This window comes from Argopecten irradians, chromosome 4, assembly GCF_041381155.1.
Source record: "Argopecten irradians isolate NY chromosome 4, Ai_NY, whole genome shotgun sequence".
NCBI lineage: Eukaryota > Metazoa > Mollusca > Bivalvia > Pectinida > Pectinidae > Argopecten > Argopecten irradians.
In genome coordinates, this window is record NC_091137.1 from 19858358 (window position 1) to 19872146 (window position 13789).

Genomic DNA, 13789 nt, shown 5'->3' on the forward strand with positions numbered 1-13789 from the left:
TTAATGTTTTTAAAAAAATCTTTATATTTTGCTCCGGAAAGGTAATGGGCCTTTAGGTTAGTTAATTTTCGGAAAAAGAAGAGATTTTTGAAGGCGAAGACTGGAACTAAAGTCGCTAATAACCGTGTATCACTTTCGTCTTTTCGTGTTTTATTTTTCTTGTTTTCGTCTTTTCGACTCGAAAATACGAAATACAGAAATGTTTATTTTTCGTCTTTTATTGGCGAAAAGGCGAAATGGTACAAATCACCCATCGTACATTACGTTTCTGTGCGAAAATATCAATTTCGATTTGGTCATTATTCTTCATAGGCACATTCCTAAAGGAAGGTAATTAATTTTAATTCAACGACGCAGGCAGCGGAAATCCCTTCACTGAACCTTGTGATTCTTGATAAGCAATAATATTGGGACTTCATGGCACTTATGATATATTATATAATAAAAGTATGCAATTTGCTCAATATAAAACATGGTAATAAAATTGATAATTTAAAGCAAATAACTCTTTGTGACCTAGATTTTGATTTTACTTTTATACAATGTTATATTTAGGACGGCTGCTTGGTGACTACAGAAACATATATACATGTACATAGAGATTGGCAACTCCGCCATTTTCACGATCAGCAGATGTACCTCTGTATGTGCTTAGGGTTTTTTAAATAAACTCTTAAATAGTTAAATACAACATAATAACTTTGATATAAAAGTTCAGTAATTTTCAAATGGTTTGAGTACGATTTTGGATAGAAAAAATAATATTTAACTTACGTATTAATAAAACAAAACGCATTTCCGGTTTTAAATGTGTGATTTTCGAAAAACCAGGTAAAATTGCCTATTTTCATGCTTTCAAAAATCATATTAAATAACATCAATCGGGAAAACCGGTCACATCAAATCATGATATAATGTTTAAACTTTGTGTTGATGAAAAAATATAACGTTTAAAAGAATACACTTAAAAGTAGTTAGCCAAGGGAAAATGCCTATAAACGGGAGGTCCCTCTGCCTGTCAACAAAGGCAAAGAAGGAGTTGCCAATCTCTATGTTTATATGTTTCTGGTGACTAGTATACATGTATGTGTACTAGAGCTGATACTTGCCAATTAGTCATATACTGTACAATTTACATATTAAAAGACACTGGTAAAACAGTCTTTGTCTTAATGGTAACAGAAACATCACATCTTGTGTAAATGTAACTTAACAGTAGACTACATATTACATATTTATACTAGGCCTACTACTTTAAAATGAACTGTAGACTACATGTATATATAAAAAATCGATTTTTAATTGTGGTTACAATATTATTTAACATTTGTTTTCTACTAATGCAAAAAGAACCGTACTTTAATTTAATTTTATTAATTTTCAAGTTAATAAAATTAAAATATGGATCTATTCTATACTGTATACTTAGAATGTATTGACAGTATGACTTTTGCTACTACATGTAACGTGCACAAATTCCGTACTTTTAGGGTGTCGGACTCTCTCTTACAATCAGTAGCTTATTTCCGGCGAAAATGGACGACAACAAAATAACATCGAGAAAGCAACGTCTCAGAAGAAATACACTGGTGTCTCTTGAAGATAGACATGAGCGCAAAAAACACAGAGACAGGGATCGACAGAAGTCTCGCATTTGTGTCGGTCAACAAATAGGGCGATGGATGGCTGTTAAAGTTAGCATTGGTCTTGCAAAAAATGAAGATGTTGCTAAAATGTTGCTAGATAGGTAATTTTCACTGTCAGTTTTAATGTCGACACAATTTATTTATGTATTTTGTATAAACACATACCTGTGGCGCATTTAAATATAATTAAAGGCTTTGGTGCACGTAAATGATCACAGGGCCTCGTTACTAATGATGTATATATAAGATAGGTCACGTCTGTAAGTGTAAATAGACGTGACCTATCTTTGACTTATATATATCATCATTAGTAACGAGGCACTATGCACAGATCTAGACATGATCATGTTGTGGGAAGCCTCTAATTTGCGTATTTTACGCAAATAAACTGGAGTATTATATTATAATACTCTTCAATAGGACTATGGGATTTGTTACTTAAAATAGATAAAAATGCTTATAAATGAACTTTTTACCAAATATTTTGACAAATTAGATTCATTTGCATTTCAGAAAGTATTAAAAATAGATGAAAAACTTTGAGAAAAGGTCATCAAGTTCCTAAGTAACAACAGCTTCTAGTCTTAATGCGAGTTTTTGAAAAGTATAGTAAAAGTTAAGATTTAAGCAATTTGGGCTATTTTTAGTAACAAGTCCATACTCCAATTGGGGTACAATACTCTAGTTTGCGTATAATGCACAAGCTAGTGGATTTCCCCGACCTGATGATTATAGAATACAAATTCCTGGTGGTAGTAGAATCGCTGAAGAGACGGTCAATATAGGGAAGTGTAAAATGATATCAGCACAATCTTACAAATATATACATATAACATTATAGATCTGTATGTTCCTTTCACTTGTACAGGTGCCACAAGCCTGGTAAATGACCCCATTCCCAATGCCAAACCCCCTACTTTTTACTCAATTTAGAATTACGATGAAAAATTCCCAAATAACACAGCTGAAAACAAATAAAACTGTCAATCTCTCCCCTTGTTGTGCAATCTAAAAACAAACTACTCTGAAACTGTTGTGATATTTTACAATATCTAATCAACTATACATGTTCATGACCCAATAAGTGCCCATGTCCCTATAAGCGCCCCTCCCCCTTTTTGAGGCCTCAATTTCAATTGCCCAGGCATGAATAAAGACCAAACTACAGAAAACTGTATAGATTTGCAATAATTTTGTCTTATTATAAGAACCTTTTCATTTTTAAATGCTCTGGGCGATTATTGGGTCGAATATGGTATGTTAAAATAAAAAAATGATAGAAATCATGCACATGTATATATTTTAGTACAGATCATTATTTTTCATGTACATTGTATGTTGATATTCATTATTAACATTATTAAATCTTTTTCAGTTGGTGTTTGATCAACAGTTTCTTTGTGGACGAGCATGGTAACTTTCCCGACAAAGACTATTGTCCAGAAATCCAGAAGCCTTCTTCTCCTCATTCTGATGATGGAGAAATGTGGTATGTACCACCAATCTTCTACACAATTAGGGAGACCTGATATTAGTTCCTTTGCTAGCTGCAATATTGTAGCTCTTTGGATTTTTAGCCCACCATCATCAGATGGTGGGCTATTCAAATCCCTTTTTGTCCGTGGTCCGTCCGTCCTTCCGTCCGTCCTTCCGTCCGTCCGTCCGTTAACAATTCTTGTTATCGCTATTTCTCAGAAAGCACTGAAGGGATCTTTCTCAAATTTCATATGTAGGTTCCCCTAGGGCCCTAGTTGTGCATATTGCATTTTGGGACCAATCGGTTAACAAGATGGCCGCCAGGCAGCCATCTTGGATTTTGATACTTAAAGTTTGTTATCGCTATTTCTCAGAAAGTACTGAAGAGATCTTTCTCAAATTTCATATGTAGGTTCCCCTAGGGCCCTAGTTGTGCATATTGCATTTTGGGACCAATCGGTTAACAAGATGGCCGCCAGGCAGCCATCTTGGATTTTGATACTTAAAGTTTGTTATCGCTATTTCTCAGAAAGTACTAAAGGGATCTTTCTCAAATTTCATATGTAGGTTCCCCTAGGGCCCTAGTTGTGCATATTGCATTTTGGGACCAATCGGTTAACAAGATGGCCGCCAGGCAGCCATCTTGGATTTTAATACTTAAAGTTTGTTATCGCTATTTCTCAGAAAGTACTAAAGGGATCTTTCTCAAATTTCATATGTAGGTTCCCCTAGGGCCCTAGTTGTGCATATTGCATTTTGGGACCAATCGGTTAACAAGATGGCCGCCAGGCAGCCATCTTGGATTTTAATACTTAAAGTTTGTTATCGCTATTTCTCAGAAAGTACTGAAGGGATCTTTCTCAAATTTCATATGTAGGTTCCCCTAGGGCCCTAGTTGTGCATAATGCGTTTTTGGATCGATCGGTCAACAAAATGGCCACCAGGCAGCCATCTTGGATTTTGATAGTTAAAGATTAATATCGCTATTTCTCACAAAGTACTGAAGGGATCTTTCTCATATTTCATATGTAGGTTATGCCCTGAGTGATTTTTCGAGAACAGCAGTGACAACCATTAACAGACACATAGGGGACCGAGATTTCGTACCAGGCCTGAAATGTATAGTAGGCCAGGTACTGGTTCTACCAATATATATTCGTTCTATTCCTTTGCTTGCATTCGGAAATATAGTCTGATGAGTAATGTCAAATACAGTAAACGTCTCAAATAAATACGGTGATCCAAGATATGTTTGTTAAAATATATTTATTATGCGCTTTCCTCATGAACAAAGAGACATTAGACTATGATGGTATATACATTTGTGCATGCCTAGATAAGGCCATTAGCAATAATGATTGTTGGATTAAAGGAGATAAGAAAAGGGGCGTTTTATGCATGCTTTTGACGAAAATTACTAAATAGTATGTATTTATGACACAAGGCAAAAATGGATTAATGGCTTTCTCATGAACAAAGAGACATTAGAGACTATTTGGTATATATACATGTGCATGCCTGATAGGCCTTTAGCATAATGATTGTTGGATAAAGGAATAAAAAGGCGTTTTATGGCATGCTTTTGACAAAATTACTAAATAGTATTATTTAGACACAAGGCAAAAGGATTATAATGCAATTGATTTCTAAAAAAAATATTAATTTGTCCGTAGTTAACCTTTCAGGATTCTGATAGTATTGGTTTGATAGTCATACTCTAAGTCAGTTCAAAAGTTGGCTATATAGAGTATGATCCTTGTTGGATGGTGTTGTATTTTCTATGAAATGGACTGATAATTATGATCTGAATTACAAGGTATGAAATATACTCATTAGGCCTTGTGTCATGTATTTTCAGAAATCATACCATATGTTATATATAAGACACATTGATATGTTACAGCTCCAAAACAATTTCACCATCGGTGGAAAAGACATCAGAATCGCAAAACATTACTGATAGTAGTCAAACTGCGAAGGACGTGGCAAGTGACTTTGTTATGATTGGTGTAGATGACTTGAGGCGGAAGACTGCAGAAGCTGAGGGAACTACAGACAGGTTATCCAATGTCAAGAACTCAGATGATCTATTACAAAGTGAGGGGTCAACTCATATAGAAGAGAATTTAGCTACCAAGGTGATAAAGTGTGAGCCCGATACCCATATGTACTTAGAGACGGAAAGGCATGGAGTAGCAGGTGGGGTAGCATCCTTTAGTGTGGATAGAGAGACAGAGCGACAGGAAATGGCAGGTGAGGATACATTAGAGGCAGAGAGACAGGGAGTGACAGGTGAGGCTACATCCTACAGAGTGGATAGAGAGACAGAGCGACAGGAAATGGCAGGTGAGGATACATTAGAGACAGAGAGACAGGGAGTGACAGGTGAGGCTACATCCTACAGAGTGGATAGAGAGACAGAGCGACAGGAAATGGCAGGTGAGGATACATTAGAGACAGAGAGACAGGGAGTGACAGGTGAGGCTACATCCTACAGAGTGGATAGAGAGACAGAGCGACAGGAAATGGCAGGTGAGGATACATTAGAGACAGAGAGACAGGGACTGACAGGTGAGGCTACATCCTATGGTGTAGATATGAACTGTGAGGGGGAAGAATCTGACTCGGGGAATGATATGTCAGATATACCATATCATGGAAATGAAGATGAGTCTGTGGTTCATTATCAATCAATGACTTTGGAGGACAATGATGTGGTGCTAGATCTGAGCTGTAGTGAAGAGGACGGTGATAGCAACAAGTTAAACCCACATACGTACACGTCAGACAATACCAATCTACAGCAAAGTCAAATGATCCCCTCCAAAAAACGAAAAGGAAGGAAAATGTCTACTCCAAAGTGTAAGGAGAAAGGTGCCATAAAAAGGAAACATACTTCCAGTCCGATCTACCGTCAGAGTCGGAGGTTACAGAAGAAAGGCCGTCGATCCTACATAGACGACCTAAAAGAAACCATTGATGCAGAGGAGGATAAAGAGGTTAGTATAATATTTTAGTGGGGATTTATGGGGGTTATTAATATCTGATTTCTATTGTAAAGGGGAAGTGAGTTTATATCATGGTGTGACACCCGTCATCACGTTGTTATATCTATACATGTAGGTTATCAGGCATAGGGCATCAACTTTTGCATAAGGGCACCAGGAAGAATTCACAGTCTGGCTTGGTTGTGAGAGGGATATATACTGGGGCAAACTTGTTACTGCTAGCTTCCATCATTATAAAATGACTTCTTTTCAATAAAAAAATGTTCATGAGACCTGATATTTTGCCTTTGACATGCTAAAATAAAGGCCTACCTAGTTTGCTTTAATTTTAAAATGATGTTAACCTTCATTCAAAAGCACAGGTGTTAAATAAGTAAATGACATCTTCTCAAATACCAAGAGGCTCAAGAGAACTGATATGGTACTGGACCTAAAGCATTTAATATGTGAGAAATACATACCCTTTTGGCCCTTGTGGAATTTTTCAATTATCTTATTAGTATATAATTGACCTGCTCTTTCATCATTTGGGAACTCTTTCTATCAAAAAGCTAACAAAAATTGATGTTGTAATAAGTACTCACTTATTATATGTTTTAGAGTTGGCCAGTTGATGAGAGTCTTCAGAGCCAGGAGAAGTTACAGTATAACTACACTAATGTTCACCCCAAAAAACGACACACTGCAAGATTCTCACAGACCAATACTTGTGTTATCCCTTTAGAGACAGTAGAAAATCCTTCTCAAAATAAAAAAGGTCACAGGGTAAGGGCAACAGTTCAAGGTAAAGGAGATCATACAGGGGTGCCTGAGGTACCGGCTGCCAGTTCCGATGTCTTCAGTGAACTACAGGACAATGATGAGACTGAAGAAGTTGATTTAGAATCAGACTTTTTGTCAGAACCTGATCCCTCTGATTCAGATTATGATCCAAATGTAGATGTACAGGTAACACCACCTAGGAAAAAGCGAAAATATACAAAGCGCAAAAAGGGAGGAAAGGAGAAACTGTCAGATGATGGAGAATGTGTAGAGGAAAATGATGATGGATTAGAGGGTAGGAAAAAATCTGTCAAAAAGACACGAACCAAGCGGAAATCTCGCGCAAAAGGAGAAAAATTGAACTGTTTACCTGGAAGCAGACGTTCTGATAAGTACTTCCCAGATATCAATGTTCAGTTGGAGGACCACAAAGATAAATATGAAATCACCACATGGACAAGTCACTGTAAGAAAGATCGGGGTGTGGATGTGGAGCAGCGGTCGTTCCATGGGTACGGTTGTAAGTTGTGTGGAGGAGTGTTTAAAACCACAGACCGGGCAGTGATGGAGGTACATCTCAAGGAACACATGCAGGGCAAATTAACGTGTGGTGAGTGTGGGCTCGTCTTTAGTTACTACACACAACTTAGGAAGCATCGTCTGAAGTTACACGTAGAGGCCAAGTACACATGTGAAGAGTGTGGCCAACAGTTCCACTACATCAAAGTCCTCCATACACATCTGTCTAAAGTTCATAACAAGAATGTCTACTCGTGCAAGAAGTGCCAGATGACCTTTCAGTCAAACGCTGACCGTAAGGCACACAGCCTCGAAGTTCATCCTGAATGTTTTGATAAGTGTAAGGTCTGTGGGGAAACTGTGAATATAACCCTGTGTAAAGACGCCATGGAGCGCCACATGCGGTCCTACTGGTGTCAGCGAACTGCCACTTCTATCTGCGAGATTTGTGGTAAGGAGGTTCAAAGGCTCTCCATTAAAACTCACATCCGACGTGTACATCACAAGACAAAGACACTGCGTTGTGATATCTGTGACTTCTCCACTCACCTGGGCTCTACTTATAGACTTCACATGATGACACACACAGGTAAAACGATACAGTGCGCATCAATTATTTCAATGTCAATGGAGGCCTGTAGTTTTAGGCTTCAAGCCCTTATATATTTTATATGTAATATCAATGTTTCATTCTTTCAGTACTGTTGTCAATCGACAGGTTTTTCCCTCTCATCCCTGTTGACGTCAGGATTTTATCCTTTATTTCCCGTAACGTTCTTTCTTTACAATAAAGCTTAAAATCTTTTTATATTCAAATTTTTATTGCAGTGATATATGAAAAGTAAAGGAATATTTATTTCGACCATGTTTATATAATTATATTCTTTATGGCAGAGGAACAATATAAATCACACTAACGTTATCATCATAAACAAAATGATAACTTGTTACATTTTTCGCTCCAGATTGCAATATCAGAAAAAATCTTGAATCAAGTTAAAATAATTCATAAATGATTTCAAAGTAAGTCTAAATAATTGCACTAAACTTAGCATGTATGGATTAAAAGAATTAGCATACAACAATGGCACATGTTATCCGACATTTTCTCAAAAACTTCTGGGGGCGAGACTAATAACTACTTCCAGAATATAATCTGGAAAGAATACAAGGCACGAAAAATGTTTTAGGTTTGAGTCTAATGTTCAAACTAAACAGTCTTCAAACTGTCGGTGATTTAAATAGTGGGTGTGTTTGTTCATATAATTTATTAGTAGTGATTAATATAACTACTGTCTGACTCTGAACATTGTCTTTATGATGCCTCGCTCTAATTTTGTGATGAAGGAAGAAAATTCATTCATGAAAGTTCATCATCAGATGCAATATTTTTTGGAAGATTTACATCATACATGTACATGTATATTCGTCTGTGTAGCTCCACATCCTAATTCTTCTTACCTTTTTTCCAGGTGAACACCCAGTGAAGTGCTCGTTGTGTGATTTTTCCTGTATCCGTAGCTACCAGCTGACGTCCCACATGAGGACACATACAGGCCACAAACCATACAAGTGTGACCAATGTAACTACGCCTCCGCGTGGAATGTCCAGCTCAAGGACCACAAGAAGGCTCACCAAAGTGAAGACCGAGTAAACTGTGATACATGTAACATCATGTTCAAAGATCGAAGAGGACTCAATATGCACATTTCCAAGGAACATGCAAATACGTCTGTCCCAGACTCTCATATGGTAAAGAAAAAACCAGGCAGCTCGAACAATTGTACCGAGAGCATAAGTTCTGCAGATGCTGGTTCCTACATTGTAAGAGGACATCAAGAGGCTCCCCGGGGGATAATTCCTTACAATGTAAATGGTAATCCAAGATCATCAGATAGTTTCATTGTACGTGGAAATCTGGGTGTACCGAACTCTTATATCAGAGGAAATCTGGCTATGCCAGAGGCTTACATGGCAAGGGGAGGTAGCCTATATTAATTTGATAAAAACTGTATGCAAAACAAAACAACTAATTCTTCACTTAGAATTAGAGCTTAACTGCGACCAAAAATGAATAGAGCTCGATGAATAAAACTTAATGTGATAGGTTGTGACATTTATTTGTTTAAGTACATTGTTATTCTGTACTGATGTGTTGTTTACATTTATTTGATATTGTATGAGTATTGGTGTCCTTATATAGCATTATAATGTATTGTTTAGATTGTTACTGCCTTTTTGTGAAGATTATATATATAAAAATGGTGTCACACCTGCACTACCAGTTGTATTTGTTAATGCCCAGACCAGATAGGCTTGCCGTTTTTTGGAGTTCACCTCTCATTCAAATATAACACATATACTTCAGCTTCCAGAGGTTAATTGGGGATTTTTTTTTCAATTTTATTAACTGATCAACAGATAATGACATTGTATTTCACCGCAAATAAGACCCCTCCTGCAAATAAGACCCCTATATTTCCCACATTTCCAGACTTGGGGGGGGGGATTTCTGAAAGTAAGACCCTCCCCCCCTACCCCCAGGCTGTACTGGATTAATTTTTGCTTGCTTTAACAACAAAAAATATCACATAGTAAACAACTGCTTGTGTTCATATATTGTGGCGAAAGTGTTAATTTGTAAGTTAAGAATAAATCTTATGGGCTTCAAAATGCTTTGTTATTGCTTATGCTTAAATTATAGAAGCTTGATAAGACATGTACACAAAAGGCTTTGGCCAATAGCCCCTTTATAACACACATGGTATGACATTGTCCACTTTATAATTGATATGTCTAATACTTTATTGAAATATAATGGCAGTCTATAAAATATACTGCAATAAATATAAAATGAATGCAAGTTAAAATACATGTATATGCAAACATAGGTGTAGACTAAGTGACATTGGCAACTGTGTAGTTGTCTTTTGTTTCCTTGATACAATTGGCAGATTTTCTCAGTGCAGCATATAACACTACCTGTGTTAGTACAGTCCTTGTACAAGGGCACTATCAGTAGCAGAGTCATAGCATTGTACGTTGTAAGATGTTCCATCTTCTCTAAAAGCTTAATTAAGCAGCAGTTAAGTTAGTAGAAGACTTTATTATATTACTGTTTATAATTTTTTGTACTTTTTAATCATTTCATGTATCTAGTGCCATATATCGTATGCAAATTGTGTAATCTTGTCTATAAGTACTTTGTAATTCTAGCTAGATTGTAACTTATCAGATATGACAAGTTTTTAGGTGTCAACATTAATTTTTACAATAAAAAGTATGAATCTCAATCTGACTGAAACAAAGATCCGACTTTGTTTCAGAGAGGATCTGACAAATAAGGTCATGTTCTGGTGACCTTTAAGATATTTGGTCTCTCTACTCCAATGTGTAATGAATTCTCCCTCTGGCTATAGCACTGGTCTGCAGCTGACATTTCATCAAACCATGCAAAAAGCTGTATACCATTTGGAGAACTTTGGACAGTTTGAATTAGATTCAAGCAGCGCTGCAATCTTTTTTCTTACAGTTAAGTTTATACTTAAAAGAGTCTGAAGGCAGAACATTTAATTTGATTGAACAGTCCAAAAGGTCACCAGAATTTGACCCCATACTGGAATGTTGTCATAACCTCTATAAAAACAAAGTGAGGATACAATGTGTACCAGGTATTTTAATGAAATTGACAAGTCATCACTATTTTTAAAATGTTAAGATCCTGATCAATGATAGGCTATATACATATTTTTTGTATATTCTTAGGGGGACTGTTAACAAAAGGAAGCTTTTATATAATGTATTTAGTTTTTCGAATAACTTCATTTGTATATGGTATCTAAAAGTTTGTATATTTATTGATATTCCATTCCTATTACTTAAAGATGCTCCACCGCTGACAGAGCAGAAATGATATTCATCATTTGAACAATAATTGGTGTTTAATCGTGTATTCATATGCTAATTAACACAAAAATAATATAAAATAATTTATTTCGCCTTTGGTGCATGCGCAATCAGCTGTACTTCATTCCATATAAGATATAGTGCCACAGAATTTTTTAGGGATGCAATTAATTATTTTTCATATTTTTAACTTGAAGTAAAATTAGAAGTTCAAACTTTTCAATGGTGGTAATGGTGTAAAGTAAGTAACTTTTGTAACTGAAGAAAAATACTCGTTCGCCTGCTCCTGTTTTTGATAGTGAAAAAATACCATTTGTCAGCGGTGGAGCATCTTTAAATAATCTTTCTAAAAGATTTAAATTATGGATCAGAGAATTTGATACATGTTTACCGTTCCTCTAGATTAAGCATTGAGAGACATGAGGGCAGAATAACATGCATGACATAGACAATACATGACGTTATGATGGGCTATGTCATATGTTCCATATACCAGTATGTTAACGTTATGCTGGTATGTTGTGTATTCTTTGATTGTGCCGTCATGTACCGTAATCTGTCCCTTCAAAAGTTTGTGTAGAAATGAGTTTGTTTTTATACACTGTATTTCATATTATTAACACAAAGCCAGTAAAACTGGTCTTTTTTTTGTTTTTGTTTAAAGGCCCATTACCTTTCCGGAGCAAAATATAAAGGTTTCTTAAAAAACATTAATAACATCAGAAAATGCATACCGATGACCTAAGATAAGGTTACGACACCAAACATATGCAAGTATACTGCGTAATATATGAAAACGGTGGAGAGTCAATTCGCTGTTTTGCCGTCTGGCGCAGTGATAGTCAACTACCGCGCGGTATTTAGGATGACGGCGGGAATCATAATACGACCCGCGTTATGAAAATAAATATTTTATTTATTATAATCAAATTGTTCAGAAGGTGATGATTAATGTAGTATTAACGGTAAGTTAATAATTTTTAAGACTCTACAAAATTATCGATCTTGTTTTACATTCCCATTTTAAAAATTAAAAGCCGTTTCGGTAAGGTAGTGGGCCTTTAACTTGGACATTGAAGTAAAATTGTAGTAAAAACATTGTGTAATATCTATTAAAAGTGTCTGTTTATGTAAAAGTTCCATTGGTTTTGCACTTGCATTTTAAATACATTACAAAATTCTAGAGCACTTGTATATAATCGTTAATCAATAAAATTGATGTCTAGGGATAATAAAAGAGTCTTATACAATCTGTAGTACCTTGTTTGTTGTCATCAACAGTGGTCACAAAGCGCTGTAAATCCACAAGCTGTCAGCAAATGGTTGAGAGGTGAAAATCATGTTTTCAGGCAATCATATTAAGTTACTTTTAATAATCAGAAGGAATGAAGGTATGTATAAGTGACAGTCAATCATAATTGGTGTGAAGTTATTTGTTCAAACTTTCTATGTTATACTATCCATACTCTGACCGTTTGCTCTACCAATTTGTTTTCCATTTCTTCTGCTTATTGAAAAACAAATTGTAAACAGAAACTCATATACATAAGGTAAATTTGAAACTGTTTCATTACCTTTAAGGATACATGCATATGTGTATATGAAAAAAAATATAATTTCTCTATGCTTGTAGAATTCTTTATACAAGAACTTTACGGATGTACTCCTCTGAGAAGTCAAAATTTTCTTGTATTAAATTTTTTTTCTCATATAGATTTTTGGAAATAGAAGTTCATACCATGAATGGAAATGGAAGAAAAAACATATGTCTATTATGCGCTTGTTTTTGAGCTATTGTCACTCAAAGATACCTAAGTATCTCCTAGCCCCTCCCCCCTTTTTTCTGGATTAAAATGCACAGAATACTGCAAGTTTTACTTACCTTACACTTGATCAATATTTTTTATAGTTGTTTAAAGGCCCATTACCTTTCAGGAGCAAAATTTAAAGGTTTCTTAAAAACATTAATAGCATAAGAAATTACATATCATCAATGGCATAAGATTAGGTAACAACACCAAGCTGTTTTGCCTTCTGGCACAGTGATAGTCGCCAGATACCACGCGGTATTTAGGACGACCTGGGGGGGGGGGAGTTACAGGAAGTTATGTTAATAACTTTTGTGACTCTACAAGATTACCAATCTCAATTTACATTCCAATTTTCAAAATTAAAAGCAGTTTCAGAAAAGTAGCAATGGTGGGTCTTTAATGAGAATATAATCACAAGAAAAGCGTAAGTAACAGTATTTTTCTAGACCGCGAACTATAAATTTATTACCTGTTTGACAATTTGGTGTTAATAACTTTTGTGACTCTACAAGATTACCAATCTCAATTTACATTCCAATTTTCAAAATTAAAAGCAGTTTCAGAAAAGTAGCTATGGTGGGTCTTTAATGAGAATATAATCACAAGAAAAGCGTAAGTAACAGTATTTTTCTAGACCGCGAACTATAAATTTATTACCTG

At 35.7% G+C, this 13789-nt stretch overlaps 1 protein-coding gene across 1 annotated transcript; it reads left to right on the forward strand.

The window, feature by feature from the left end:
- Nucleotides 1–1531: 1531 nt before the first annotated feature.
- Nucleotides 1532–12574, forward strand: LOC138320877 (uncharacterized). The gene is made up of 5 exons (XM_069264159.1): nt 1532–1747; nt 3022–3135; nt 5026–6121; nt 6731–8000; nt 8884–12574. Exons 1-5 carry the CDS (start codon nt 1536–1538, stop codon nt 9408–9410), a joined length of 3219 nt encoding a protein of 1072 aa, XP_069120260.1. The 5' UTR covers nt 1532–1535; the 3' UTR covers nt 9411–12574.
- Nucleotides 12575–13789: the final 1215 nt, after the last annotated feature.

Bases quoted from the DNA above. Each gene is read 5' to 3' on its own strand.
- LOC138320877 (XM_069264159.1), top strand. From the start codon at position 1,536: ATGGACGACAACAAAATAACATCGAGAAAGCAACGTCTCAGAAGAAAT. The intron at 3,136-5,025 runs GTATGTACCACC...GATATGTTACAG, and splicing joins TCTGATGATGGAGAAATGTG to CTCCAAAACAATTTCACCAT. The intron at 6,122-6,730 runs GTTAGTATAATA...TATATGTTTTAG, and splicing joins ATGCAGAGGAGGATAAAGAG to AGTTGGCCAGTTGATGAGAG.